We start from the raw sequence: 15,041 nt of genomic DNA, 5'->3' as shown, positions 1-15,041 counted from the left end.
GCTGATCCTGATCTAGCGGGCTCCTTTCTCCTGGATGGTGTCGAAGTTCTTGAGTGTTGTTGGAGCTGCACCCATCCAGGCAAGTGGGGAGTCTTCCATCACACTTCTGACTTGTGCTGGTGGACGTACTTTGAGGAGTCAACAGGTCGCTTACTGACCACAGTATCTCCACACTCTGACCCTGCCTTTTGTCCTGAAGCTCATCCAAAGTCCTGTGTTCTATCAGCCCTCTCCTTCAGGATCCACATTCTATCTCTCAACCTTCTGACTCTCCAGCTCCAGTTCCTACTGTAAAATATTGCTCTCGATCCACATCGTTGACCAAGGGTTTTGTTTCTCTCACTAATGTCTCCTTTTGGCGAGGCATCCATTTTCTCCCTCGGAGATGTCCTTCTCCACTGAAGGAACTTGTGAATGCCAGTCTTTGCATTGCTCGAAACTGGGGTCAAGCACATGGGTTTACCTCATCTCAACGTTTAACGTGAGCACTTGTTCTGGAGAATCCTATCTTACCCCTCAGTATGACCACCTACAGTCTGACAGTCCTTAGACTTCAGCTTGTCCAGGTTTGACAATGAAGTATCTGCAACATTAAAGACATCACCAGTCACTGTAGCATCTTTAGCCTGACCCAAGGCCCTGGGATTTTCTCCTGAAACCACATGTCTCCCTCTCTCTCGTTCTCTCCCTCCACGGTGCTGTTGAAAGCCTACCCATTAACCAAACTATTGATCACACAATCAAAAGGGCAGCACAGTGGCTCAGTGGTTAGCACTGCTGCCTCCCAGCACCAGGGACCTGGGTTCAATTCCAGCCTCGGGCAACTGTCTGTGTTGAGTTTGCACATTCTCCCCTTGTCTGCATGGGTTTCCTCCGGGTGCACCAGTTTGCTCCCACAGTCCAAAGATGTGCAGGTTAGGGTGGATTGGCCATGCTAAATTGTCCCATAGTGCCCAGGGATGTGCAGGTTAGGGTGGATTGGACGTGCTAAATTGTCCCATAGTGCCCAGGGATGTGTAGGTTAGTGTGGATTGGCCGTGGGAAATTGTCCCATAGTGCCCAGGGATGTGCAGGTTAGGGTGGATTGGCCATGTTAAATTGTCCCATAGTGTCCAGGGATGTGCAGGTTAGGGTGGATTGGCCATGGGAAATTGTCCCATAGTGCCCAGGGATGTGCAGGTTAGGGTGGATTGGCCATGTTAAATTGTCCCATAGTGTCCAGGGATGTGCAGGTTAGGGTGGATTGTCCATGTTAAATTGTCCCATAGTGTCCAGGGATGTGCAGGTTAGGGTGGATTGGCCATGTTAAATTGTCCCATAGTGCCCAGGGATTGGTCAGAGTATTGAGTACAGGGGTTGGGAGGTCATGTTGCGGCTGTACAGGACATTGGTTAGGCCACTGTTGGAATATTGCATTCACTTCTACTCTCCTTGGTGTAGAAAGTTTCATGTGAAACTTGAAAGGACTCAGAAAAGATTTACAAGGATGTTACCAGGGTTGGAGGATTTGAGCTACAGGGAGAGGCTGAATAGGCTGGGGCTGTTTTCCCTGGATCGTCAGAGGTTGAGGGGTGACCTTATAGAGATTTACAAAATCATGAGGGGCATGGATAGGGTAAATAGACAAAGTCTTTTCCCTGGGGTATGGGTGTCCAGAACTAGAGGGGCATAGGTTTATGGTGAGAGGGGAAAGATATAAAAGGAACCAAAGGGGCAGCTTTTTCACCCAGAGGGTGGTGCGTGTATGGAATGAGCTGCCAGAGGAAGTGGTGCAGGCTGGTACAATTGCAACATTTAAGAGGCATTTGGATGGGTATATGAATAGGAAGGGTTTGGAGGGATATGGGCAGGGTGCTGGCAGGCGGGACTAGATTGGGTTGGGACATCTGGTTGGCACGGACGAGTTGGACCAAAGGGTCTATTTCCGTGCTGTACATCTGAGGTTATGGTGGATTGACCATGCTAAATTGTCTCATAGTGCCCAGGGATGTGCAAGTTAGGGTGGATTGGCCATGCTAAATTGTCTCATAGTGCCCAGGGATGTGCAAGTTAGGGTGGATTGGCCATGCTAAATTGTCTCATAGTGCCCAGGGATGTGCGGATTAGGGTGGATTGGCTGTGGGAAATTGTCCCATCGTTTCCAGGGATAGACAATAGGTGCAGGAGTAGGCCATTCTGCCCTTCGAGCCTGCACCACCATTCAATATGATCATGGCTGATCATCCTTAATCAGTATCCTGTTCCTGCCTTATCTCCATAACCCTTGATTCCACTATCCTTGAGAGCTCTATCCAACTATTTCTTAAATGAATCCAGAGACTGGGCCTCCACTGTCCTCTGGGGCAGAGCATTCCACACAGCCACCACTCTCTGGGTGAAGAAGTTTCTCCTCATCTCCGTCCTAAATGGTCTACCCCTTATTTTTAAGCTGTGTCCTCTGGTTCGGGACTCACCCATCAGCGGAAACACGTTTCCTGCCTCCAGAGTGTCCAATTCTTTAATAATCTTATATGTCTCAATCATATCCCCTCTCAGTCTTCTAATCTCAAGGGTATACAAGTCCAGTCGCTCTAGTCTTTCAGTGTAAGGTAGTCCCGCCATTCCAGGAATTGACCTCGTGAACCCACGCTGCACTCCCTCAATAGCCAGAATGTCTTTCCTCAAATTTGGAGACCAGAACTGCACACAGTACTCCAGGTGTGGTCTCACCAGGGCCCTGTACAGCTGCAGAAGAACCTCTTTGCTTCTATACTCAATCCCTCTTGTTATGAAGGCCAGCATACTATTAGCCTTCTTCACTACCTGCTGTACCTGCATGCTTACCTTCATTGACTGGTGTACAAGAACACCCAGATTTCTCTGTACTGCCCCTTTACCTAAATTGATTCCATTTAGGTAGTAGTCTGCCTTCCTGTTCTTGCCACCAAAGTGGATAACCATTCATTTATCCACATTAAACTGCATTTGCCATGCATCTGACCACTCACCTAACCTGTCCAGGTCAGCCTGTAATCTCCTAACATCCTCCTCACATTTCACCCTGCCACCCAGCTTAGTATCATCAGCAAATTTGCTAATGTTATTACTAATACCATCTTCTATATCATTAATATATATTATAAAAAGCTGCGGTCCCAGCATGATCCCTGCGGGACCCCACTGGTCACTGCCTGCCATTCCTAAATGGAGTTTCCCATCAGCCAACCAACTTTCAATCCAAGTTAGTACTTTGCCCCCAATACCATGCGCCCTAATTTTGCTGACTAGGTTAGGGTGGATTGGCCATGGTAAATTGTCCCATAGTGCCCAGGGAGGTGCAGATTAGGGTGGATTGGTCATGGGAAACTGTCCCATAGTGCCCAGGGATGTGCAGATTAGGGTGGATTGGCCATGGGAAATTGCCCTGTAGTGTCTGGGGATATGTGAGTGAGGTGGGTTTGCCATGGGAAATGAGGGGTTACGGGGTGGATCTGAGTGGGACTTGATGGGCTGAATGGCCCACTTCCACACTGTAAAGATTCTGTGATGATGAGGTATCCCTGAATGTGTCATATTTTGTTTGGTTCCGGTTCTGTGACGTGCTGTCGGACATTTCCTCCAGTGTTAAAGATGCAAGTTTTGTTTTTTAAACCAGTTTGTTGCTGTTCACAGGGTTAGAGATGTGCTGAGCTATTATCCAACATGCCGGCAACAGCTGAATCGTCAGAGCAGATTGCACACTGTCATTCGCCTTTTCGTTGGAGACCAGCTCCGAGTGGGAAACTGGATTTCAGAGAGAGATTTCAGGGCCACTATACTAACACATTGATCTTTGGGTGTACACTGGGAGCATGAGCCCAGCCTAACAAGAAGCTTGAGCAAAGGGGGAGAATATAAATTATTTTTCTAATTAAAATATTCGGACATACCTCTAGAGGAAGTGGGTCTTGAACCCAGTCCTTCTAGCTCAGAGTCACCACCACTGCACCACAAGAGCTCCCTTTTGAACAATACTGGAGTTGCTGGATTGCAAGTCCAGCAGGAACACTGTCACTTCCCAAGGGGTTAAGATAAAACCTGGGGATTCCTGGTTCCTTCTCGGACCCCAATCACACCTATCGTGCAAGTGCAAATGTTTGTCAAAGTCATGCTAGGGTTTAGCTGTGGCTGATTGGGAAAACAGACTGAGGTGGATGTGGCTCAAAATTGTCTCTTAATTTTCTGTTTCTTCAGGAACGAACCAAATTGAAACCCCAGAACCAACCACGGCTGGAAAACCAGCAGAGACACTGGAGAGCCAAGACCATGAAGCCGAGGAAGAAAGCATCTGAGGTCATGTCAATGAGGGATGCAGGGAAAAAGAATATTGAAATGGGGCACAAAGAGATACAGAAAGTGTCACCCAGATGTAAAAGAGAAAGCCAAGAGGGATGTGGCTTGGAAAGTAGAGAGAGAATGTTTATCAGACTGATTCCTGGGATGTATGAAGAGAGATTGGATCGATTAAGGCAATATTCACTGGAGATTAGAACAATGAGGGGGAGATCTCACAGAAACAGGTCAAGACAGGGGAAACTCAGGAAAGATGTAACTGGGGAGTCCAGAACCAGGGGCTCACCATCTAAGGATACAGGGTAGGCCATCTCGAACTGAGTTGAGAAATTTGTTCATGCAGAGAGTGGGGAGCCTGTGGAATTCTCTGAACAGAAAGGGATTGGAGGCCAAATCATTGAATGCTTTCAAGAAGGAGTTCGATATAGTTCTTGGGGCTAAAGGGACTGAAGGATATGGGGAACAAACGAGAACAGGGGACTGAGTTGGATGATCAGCCGTGGTAATACTGAATGGGAGAGCAGACTGGAAGGGCTACTCCTATTGTCTAAGCTTTCATGTGGCAAGACAAAGAGATGAGGGCATAAAATGAGAGAGGTCGGAAGGGAATGAGTGCTGGGAATATCCCGAAAATATTTCCCTCCTTACGCTTTGGGCTTTCCTCTTGACGGGAGCATGGGTGAAATGAGCAAGTAAAGTAGTTTAGTCCGTGAACAGTCAGTCAGTCAGTCACAGCCTGCTGTGGTTTTCTAACTGCTCGCAACTCCACTCGCTTGATCTCTCTCTCTCTCATTTACAGCGATGGACACCCAAGTTTCACAGAGGGACTCCATTCTTATCGCCTTCCTGTCCTGAGTTCCAGGTTTCAGTGTTAACCCTGGGTGGGAGGGTGCTCTGAAAAGTGTGGGCCAGGGCTAGACACTGTGCGGGGTGACCTTCTAGGGGTTTATAAAACCATGGGGCATGGATAGAGTAAATAGCAAAAGACTTTTTTTCTGGGGAGTCCGGAACTAGAGGGTGTAGGTTGAAGGTGAGAGGGGAAAGATTTAAAAAGGAACCTAAGGGGCAACTTTTTCTCTGAGTGGGTGGTACATGTATGGAATGAGCTGCCAGAGGAAGTGGTGGAGGCTGGTACAATTGCAACATTTAAGAGGCATTTGGATGGGTATATGAATAGGAAGGGTTTGGAGGGATATGGGCCAAGTGCTGGCTAATGGGACAAAATTAGGTTAGGATATCTGGGTCAGCATGGACGGGTTGGGCCGAAGGGTCTGTTTCCGTGCTGTACATCTCTCTGACTCTAAATGGGACTAGAATAGGTTAGGATATCTGGGACAGCATGGACGGGTTGGACCGAAGGGCCTGTTTCCATACTGTACATCTCTGTGACTCTATAACTTGTCTCTTCTGCTTACAGAATGAACAGCCTGCCACAAAGAAGAGAAAAACCGCAGGCAATTCCAGTCAGATGAGTGAGCACTCTTGTGTTGTGTTTCCGATCAATTATCATGTGGAGCAAGTGGAAATTGTCTTAAATGAGCAAGACAGTGGGGAATGAGAGCTGGGGGCAGAGGGAGGATGTGGATGAAGGAACTGGAGGTATCGTGGCCACGTTTGCTGCTGGCGCAAAGCTCGGGAGGAAATTAGATTGTGAAGGTGACATGAGAGGGGGGAGAAAGAAGAAATAAGTCTGGTAAATGGAGCACAATGTGGGAATATGGAGAATATTGACAGGAAGAATTTTTAAAAAAGCATAAATGGTGAGAGATTGCATGGGAATCTGGGTATCCTCATGTGTGAATTATTCTGAAAGCTTAGTATTCAGGTACAACTGGGAATCAGGAAAGCTAAAACCATGTTGTTGTTTATTGCAAGGGGGATTGAATGCAAAAATAGGGAGGTCATGTTTCAGTTGTCCAGAACATTGGTGAAACCACATCTGGAGTGCTTCGTCCAGTATCGGTCCCCTTTTCGAAGGAAGGATCTCAATGTATTGGAGGCAGTTCAGAGAAAGTTAACTTTACTCAGACCTGGAATGGGCTTGGTGGTCTCACAAGAAATGTTTGCACAGGTCAGGCTCGTACCTGCTGGAGTTTAGAACAGTAAGAGGTGACTTGATGGGAGCATGAGATCCCGAGGGGCCCTGACAGGATGGACGTGGAGATGATGTTTCCCGTCCTGACAGAATCCAGAACAAAGGTGTCACCATTTCAAAAATGGTGTGTTGTCCATTTCAAACGGAGGAAGATTTGTTTTTCTCGGAGGCTCCTGAGTTTGTTTGTACTCTCTGCCTCAGAAGCCGAATCCTTGAAGATCCTCTGTGGATCGATTCTGGAGAAGGGAAGGAGTGAAAGGTTCTCAGGGCTGGACAGTAAGCGGTTGCGCTGTGATCTTATTGAGTGGCAGTTGATCGAAACGCTGTGTTAGCTTCCATGCGGTGTTGAAATCGCTGTGTTTATTGACACACTGGCTTCTGCTCCAAAACAGAGCTTTCTCGGTCAGGCGCAGAATCACCATTCTTTCTCCCACATCAGACACTGTTACCGATCTTGGTGAGCTTGTTCCATGACAGCGGAGACCACTGCAGTAACCTGCGCTCTTTTCTGTGCAGATCCCAAACAGAAGGTGGGGAAGGTGCCCACTGTGAACACTGCTCGATGGAAACCACTACCCCAGAGTACGAGAGACTACATCGCTGCAGCAATCGACATTGCTATATAGTATGTACCCATCATAATGTTTCATCAATGGCTTCGATTGGCCTTGAGCACAGAGTGGTTGGGAACTGCCTGATGTCAGTCTTTCCAGGATCTCAAAGGAGAAGGTGCATTTATCAGTGTGACACCAGACTGGAGGATTGAAGAGCCTGAGGCTTTTCTCAGGCCGAGACCTGTCAAATTATTGCTGTGTTTCGTAAAGGGCTCTCCTCTCGACCCATGTGCACTTCTACCCCCCCCCTGTTCACCCCTCCCTCCCCAGATGTAACTGGCTTCCAGTTACTGCCCACCAACCCTGACCCCTGCAGAAGTAACATGTCGCCACATGTGGAATAGTGCGCGCGTAGCCTCCTGCCCTGTGGTCAGTGGTGCTCGGGGAACGTTTGGGTTGTCTGTGTTGCCACCCTGCTCCCCTCCCTATTCCAAATCCCGTCTCGCTCACGTCTCTGTGTTTTATTTTCATCTCTCGTTGTGCCAAATTGCAGCCGATTTTAAAACTTGCGCTCTGATTTCCCGCAGCAATGCGCTACCACTGAAGGGTTCCAAGATGGAGGCCAGTCAGGAACATCTGAGCCAGTTAAAGCACAGGTAGGTGTGGCTGCTGGGAATCTTCGCCGTGCCGTGTGGAGGGAAGGGGAATCTTGCTGTAGTCCCTCTCTCTCTCTGAAGCTGCAGAGCCCACATTCAGCGGTAGTTGGAACGTTTCAGCCCAGAGCAGCACTCTTCAAACATTCAGCTTTCCTGGCATTTTTCAGGCCTGCCCAGTAACATTCGTGCTTTTCCTTCTTTCCAGATTTCTGGATCGATGTTCCTCCCTCAAAGTACCTGTGAGCAAATTGAAAGATTTGAGAAATGTCCAGAGGTCCTGTGTGTCCAAGGAAGAATACCTGAAGGAGGATGAAGTCTCCCTGCGAGTCTTGCAGGTATTTAACTCGAACACGACTCACCCAGTTAGTAACATTCCAATCGAGGCAGGAGCTTCCCGATCTCCATCGCACTCTATGGAGAATCTTACCCATCAGGCTCCTCCTAGGGCTGTTAGCTATTTACAGACCTCATCTATTTTAGTCTCATTCCCCCCTCAGTCGACCCCAAACCCCATGCGAACCATCCTGCTTGCCTGGATTTACCCAGTTCCCCTCTTAAAGCATCAAAACTCGGGCTGGAGTAGGCCATTCGGCCCCTCTCAGCCTGTTCTGCCATTCAATGTGACCCTGACTGACCCTCTATCTCCGAGCCGTATTCCCGCATTCCCTCCACGCTCTCGACATGTTTAATATCCAAAAGTGTATCCCTCTCCCTCTCCCTCCATCTCTCTCTCGAATGCGCGATGTGGAGGTGCTGGGTGTTGGACTGGGGTGAACACAAAGTCTGAAGTTACACTGCCCCAGATGATAGTCTCACTGGTGTATTTGAAACCATGAGCTTTGTCGCCTGATGAGGTTCCGAAAGCTCCTGATTCCAATTAAACCCGTCAGACTATAACCTGGCCGTCGTCTGACTTCTTGCTTTCCGGAATGTTCTCAGTGGCCCTGGCCGCCAGACCTTTCTGTGGGAGAGAATTCTACAGGATGGGCACCGGCTGTGTGAGGAAATCGTTCCCCATCTCCACGATGTTGTGTATCCCGGGATTCTGCGCTCTCCGGTCTGATCCCCGCCCGGGGACACACACCAAGACGAAACAACCAACTGCACCTGGAGGGGAGGGGGGTCAGCAACTCGGTGAAAGACCCTCTTTGCTCTGCCCGAAATGTGTGGGTTTTCCAGAGCGAGGGGCTTGACCCTGACCTAGTGCTGCCGACCGCTACATTCCAGGCTCCAGGACGATGGGCTGAAGGGACACACTGCAGCTCGCTGCTTTCCCTGCACCCCCACCCCCTCCCCCAAATTCAGTGTCTCCTGGATGACTCGGCCTCTCCTTGTGCCTCAGGATGAGTTGGATAAGATCCTCAAGACCATGGAGCAGAACAGCGAGGACGTGGACAAGCTGCAGAATGAGATCAGTACTCTGAGAGCATTTCTGGACGAGACAGAAAACGAGCAGTTCCAGGTGGGTGTCTGTCCCCCTCCCTGCTGTGACCGCACACGCTCAGTGCATTGTCCAAAATTGGCCACAGCCGAATCGGCTCTTCCTATTGGTTAACCCGCCCTCATGACTGGGAGGGAGCGATGCCTTCATTTCACCCCTCACTCACTATCACAGGCAAAACTGGGGCACAGGATTAACCCTGAGCCTGTTCATGCTGCATATCCATAGACACAAGCTTTCAGGCTGGGAGTCTTGGAATTATATTCAGGGCCAGCGGTATTCCCTGTAGGACTCCAGCCAGGCCAGCAGGAACCTATCCTTCCTCTTCCCGATGGTGGCTGTGACTCACAGTATGCTGATCTCCACCACGGGCACACTGTGGAAACAAATCTCAAATACACTCTCCGTGAGCCCAGGCTGGATTCACTCTGTCCCTGTCCTGCCACCTTTAGTGACCAGTTACCCAGATGCAGCCAGCTCTCTCCACACCTGCATGCCCTTCAGAATAATACCTTTTCTGTTGTGCTGTCTCTGCACGTTCTTCCGAAATCCATCGCGTCGCGCTGCCCCACACTGAACTTCAGCTGCCACTTGCCTGCCCACTCTGCCAACTTGCTGTGCCCATTTTTAAATTTAATTCCTTGATTGGGATGTGGCCAGCATTCATTGCCTGTCCCTGATTGCCCAGAGGTTCTGTAACCAACCTGCCTCCCTTGCCGTTTCCACTGCACCCAAGTGCTGTATCATTCACAGGCTGTGAAATGGTCCCCTACACACCAAGGTGCGGGTGGTTATATATTAGAAAATGCTCAGGTCCCAATGCCAACCCCTGGAGAACTCCACCACAAACCTTTGTCCTGTTACCCCTTCACCGTTCCTCCCCTGTTTCTTCTCCTTCAGTCTGTTTCGGAACCCTTTTACTCCCTGACCTGAACCTTTCCACACAAGCTTGTTGTGTGACACTATATTGAACAGAAGTCCATGTACACCACATCAACAGCGTTACCCTTATCAACCTTCTGAGTTAGCTCATCGAGTCATGCATCACAGAAACTAGTCCTCACCAACCATGTTCCGAAACTAAACCAGTCCTATCTGCCTGCGTTTGGCCCATATCCCTCTTAACCTTTTCCTATTCATGGACTTATCCGAATATCTGTTCAATGTTGTGACTGTGTCTGCGTCTGCCACTTTCTCTGGCAGTTTATTCCACACACTAACCACACTCTGTGTCAAAAAAACATTGAACCCCCCCATGTCCTTTTCAAACCTTTCTCTTCTCACCTTAAAAATCTGCCCCCTTGTTTTGAACTGCCCCCCCCCCGCCACTGCCTTAAGAAAAAGACCTTTGCTAATCACCTTATCGATGCCCCTCATGGTTTCATCAATCTCGTGAAGGTCACCCCTCAACCTCATACGCTGCTGTGAGAAAGGTCCCAGCGTATCCAGCCTCACCTTCTAGCTCCAACTCTCCATTCCCAGCAACATCCTGGGAAACCTTTTCTGACCCCTTTCCAGCTTCATTATCCCCTTCCTCTTCAAGAAACTCAAGCAAGTTAGTTCGAGATGATTCTCCTTGAACGAATCCATGATGAACCTTCCAAATGAACCAGTATTTTTCCATGGGAATACTAGCCCTATCTAGAACTGTTGTTTCTGGAAGATTCCCACTACCAAAGTTAACCCGACTGGGCTAGAATTGCTGAGCCAATTGTTACAACCTTTTTTCAAGTAGCATGTACCATTTGCCATTCTCCAGTTCTCTGGGACGAGAATGGGAGAATCCCTGCAGTGTGGGACCAGGCCACTCGGCACAATGAATCCACACTGACTTTCCGAAATGTCCCACCTCACATTGATCTGAATTAAACTCTATTTGCCACTCCTCAGGCCATCTGATGAAGGTCCTGTAGTAATCTGAGGTAATCTGCTTTGCTGTCCACTCCACCTCCAATGTTAGTGTCACCTGCAAACTTCCTGCCCGTCTCTCCTATGTTCTAGTTGGAAGGACAGAGATGATCGCACTCGTTACTATTCTGAAGGAGGAAGATTGGAGAGATGCTGCTGGCCAATATTCAGTGTCATTTTCAACAAGGGATTGTGTCAATGTTGGTCCTTTTTATTGCCATTCCTGAGCCCGGCTGGAAAGGAGCCTTCTCTCCTTGAGGCAGGATACTGACTCCTTCTCTCTCTCTCTCTCTCTCTCTCTCTCTCTCTCTCTCTCTCTCTCTCTCTCTTCCCCCCCCCCCCCCCCCCTCCCCCTTCCTCCCTCTCTCCTCAGAATGTGGGCGTTGGAGTTCTAAACCTCCCGGAGCTCCCTGAAGCCAGTTTCCAGCAAACCACTCTTCAGGTAGGTGTCCACAGTGTGGAAATGATGGAAGGGGTTGGGATTGGGAGAACAGTGTGTGGAAGGAGAAGCGGATTGGAGCAGTTATGGTCAGAGCTGCACGCATTAATGTGTTTAAAGGAATGAATGTCAGCGCAGGGAGATGTGAAGCCATCTGCTTTTCACCTCCGAGGGAATGGAACTCTCAGCTCCAGCCGACGTTCACACAGGGACAATCGAGAGACCGGTTACCTCGACTCACCCGTTGGATAGTGGCACTGGAGTGAATTGGGGGGACTGGGTTCTCTTTCTGTGTTGCGAGGAGCAGAAGTAGGCCATTCAACCCCTTGAGTCTGTGCTGTTATTCAATAAGACCATGGCTGATCACTGAGCCCCATCCCCTAATCCCTCCCTCTCCCCACATCCTTCCATCCCTTTCACCACAAGAGCTATATCCATCTCCTTCTTGAAAGCACACAATGGTTTGGCCTAAACCACTGTCTGTGATGGAGGGTTACACTGGCTCACCTCTCTCTCTGGGTGAGGATGTTTCACCTCATCTCAGTCCTGAAAGGTTTATCCCTTATCCTTAAATTACCCCCCCCCCCCCCCCCACCGACTCAATGAGTTGCTCCATTGTCCACGTGTTTTGATTCCCTCTCCAAAATGAGCAATTGGTTTCCTTTTATGATGCTATCCAGAATTAAGAAAGGGACTTTCACTTAATTCATTTGACGACCTCAAACAGCATCCATTTACTATCAAAAAAAAAATTCATTGTCAAAATAAAAATGGGAAAGCCGATTAATATTTAAGGTGTAGTCCAGAATTAGAACTTGAGTTAGTTCAGGCACATCCACAGAACACAAAAGCCCAAGGCTCTGCAGGGATGATATTGAAAACGGGCGAAAGAAAGCCAGCGTTCTTATTGACCGATAGTCTGGAAAGCAAAAGATGGGAGTTTGATAAATCACTTAATCCCCTGGGGTTTCTTCTCTTTTTTTTTTCCCTTCCTTTTGGTCACTCAGACAGCACCTTCCAAACCCATAACCACTTCCACCTGGAAAGACAAGGGGCAGCAGATAACATGGGAACACCACCCCTCCCCTGCAAGTTCCCCTCCCAGCCCCACACCATCATAGCGTGGGAATATATCGCCGTTCCTTCAGTGTGGCCGGGTCAGAATCCTGGAATTCCCTCCCTCAGGGCACTGAGGGTCAATCCATGGCACACTGACTGCAACACTCCCAGATGGCAGCTCAGTCCCACTTTCTCGAGGGGCAGTTACGGACAGGAAACAAATGTTGGCCTGTGATTGATTGAATATTTATTCTTCATGCCATGAAACAATCCCCACCCCCGCCCCAGAATGGTGAGTGGGTTGGAGGGGAGCTTGGGGGATGTTCCCATATATCTGCTGCCCTTGTTCTTTGAGGTGGTAGGAATTTGGAAGCTTCTGTCCCAGGAGGTTTGCCTGATGGTACACGCCTCTCCCACTGTGCGTCGGCAGTGAATGGTTAATCCAGCAGGGGGCACTGGGTGCCATTCCGGAATGGGTTTCCACCTCTGGTAGGAGCTCATTCCCAACTGCAGGCTGGTCCTGCTGCAGTTCCACACTTCCACATACACGGACACGTAAGTACACGCACGCACGCACGCACGCACACACACACACACTGACATGCACGTACACGCAGGTACATACATGGCACACTTACATACACATGTATGCGCGCACACTGACATACACACACACTTACATGTGCACACTTGCATACACATACACGCACACTTGCATACGCTTACACGCACATACATGCACACACAAGCATGTACATATACATACACGCACTATCACACATGCACACACGTACACACACTCAAACGCAAGGACATGTACACACATGCATAAACACACACGTACACATATATATACACACACACTTGAACACCAACCCAAACGCACTTACATGCAAACAAGCACACTTACATGCACACACAAACATACAGGCACACTTGCGCACGTTCGTACACTAGTGCACACATACACACAAGCACACTGATGCACCCATCCCCCAGCATCTTTAGTCGCACGGACACAAACCCATGCCCCCCGTGATGAGACACTGCAGCAGTGTCTTTCCCTGTGTTGGGGAGTAACTGTGCTGTCTCTGCAACCTCCTGTCTATTGTGTGTTCCCAGGAGAAGCTGATGGCCATCGGAAATCAAGTCTCACTCCGCCAGGACCTTCAGATTATTCAGCATTGCCCTGCCATGCAAAACCTGTTGACCTTCCTCGAACACGCCCATGCAGAAGCTGAAAACGTCTCTCCTATTGGCCACTGAATTAATTTTACCTTTAATGTTTGTTCTGTGTTGTGTCTCAGCCGTTAACTAATTGATTCCTTGCATTGGAGTTATATGTTTCCAGAAGCAGATCTATAATAAACTTGTTAGTTTTAACCAAATCTTTACCCGGGTCTGTTTGCGTTCTGCTGTCTATGTGAGGGGACAAAGTTTCTCTTGAACAGGAGAGAGGGGGGTCTAACAGGAGGAAGCTTCCTCCTCCCACCTTTCCCACCAATAATCATTTCACTCCTTGTGTGACCATCTGATTCCTCTTGGAAGGAGATTTCTCATCAAGCTGTTCAGAAACGTTATTACACACCTCTGAAGCAGGTGGGACTCAAATCCAGTCATCACAGTCCTCAGGGCCCTCTCGAAACCACCAAGTATAGTTTGTAATCACGTAGGGGCTGAGCAGAGGCAACTGCAGATGTTTTCTGATCAATCTTTTCAGAGATGATACAACACACCTCAGGAGCAATTATTTGTCAAGGTGAAGCATCACGTCCATGTTTTTATACACTATGCCTCTATTTATAAACACAAGGATTCTATAAACCTTAAAAACTGAGTCAACTTGCCTGGCTACCATCAGAGAAGTATGCACATGAACCCTGAGGACCCTCTGCTCCTGTACTGAGTACAGCAGCACAGAGAGAAGCCCTTCGGCCCAAACAGGTCCATGCTGGCCAAAATGTCTGTCCACACTAACCCCATTTCCCTGCACTTGGTCCATATCCATCTAACCCTTTCCTATCCATGTATTTGTCCAAATGCCTCTTAAATGTCATCAGTGTACCTGCTTCAACCAATTGCACTGGCAGCTCATTCAATGTGCGTACCACCCTCTGTAAAAACATTGCCCCTCGGGTTCCCTTTTATTCTTTCCCCTCGAGCCTTAAACTGATGCCCTCGAGTCCTCGCTTCCCCAACCCTGGGAAAAAGACTGAGTGCATTCACTCTATCCATGCCTCTCATGATCTTGTACACTTCTTTAAGATCTCCCCTTGGTCGTCCAACACTAAGAAAAATGTCCTATTTGTCCAAACTCTCCCTATAACTCAGACTCTCGAGTCCTGGCAACATCCTTATAAATTTCTATTGCACTTGTTTCTAGTTTAATAACATCCTTCCTATGGTCAGGTGACTTAAACTGAATACAGTACTCCAAATTTGGCCTCACCAATGTCCCGTACAACTGCAAAATAACTTCCCAACTTCAAAGGTTTTGAACACTTCCACAAAAGACAGCGAAAGCTGAACCAGTTGTTAAGTTTTTCAGACTGGAGGCCTGTGACCAGTGGAGTTCCGC

General features: G+C 48.6%; 1 protein-coding gene across 2 annotated transcripts in view; it reads left to right on the top strand.

The window, feature by feature from the left end:
- cenpq (centromere protein Q) overlaps window positions 1–13,851 on the top strand; it is a 30,605-nt gene extending 16,754 nt beyond the window's left edge. For both annotated transcript variants that reach the window (XM_087981736.1, XM_043683067.2), the window contains exons 2-9: window positions 4,213–4,311; window positions 5,729–5,783; window positions 6,923–7,031; window positions 7,548–7,616; window positions 7,822–7,951; window positions 8,959–9,078; window positions 11,339–11,407; window positions 13,586–13,851. In XM_087981736.1, the coding sequence (XP_087837862.1) occupies window positions 4,285–4,311; window positions 5,729–5,783; window positions 6,923–7,031; window positions 7,548–7,616; window positions 7,822–7,951; window positions 8,959–9,078; window positions 11,339–11,407; window positions 13,586–13,729 (723 nt within the window). In that variant the 5' untranslated portion in view covers window positions 4,213–4,284 and the 3' untranslated portion in view covers window positions 13,730–13,851. The remainder of the gene's footprint in view (window positions 1–4,212; window positions 4,312–5,728; window positions 5,784–6,922; window positions 7,032–7,547; window positions 7,617–7,821; window positions 7,952–8,958; window positions 9,079–11,338; window positions 11,408–13,585) is intronic.
- Window positions 13,852–15,041: the final 1,190 nt, after the last annotated feature.

Source organism: Chiloscyllium plagiosum, unplaced genomic scaffold, assembly GCF_037043375.1.
Source record: "Chiloscyllium plagiosum isolate Xiang-an unplaced genomic scaffold, Cpla_swu_hap1 HiC_scaffold_40, whole genome shotgun sequence".
Classification (NCBI taxonomy): Eukaryota; Metazoa; Chordata; class Chondrichthyes; order Orectolobiformes; family Hemiscylliidae; genus Chiloscyllium; species Chiloscyllium plagiosum.
Note: the sequence above shows the minus strand (reverse complement) of the source record. Positions and strands in the feature narration are given on the sequence as shown.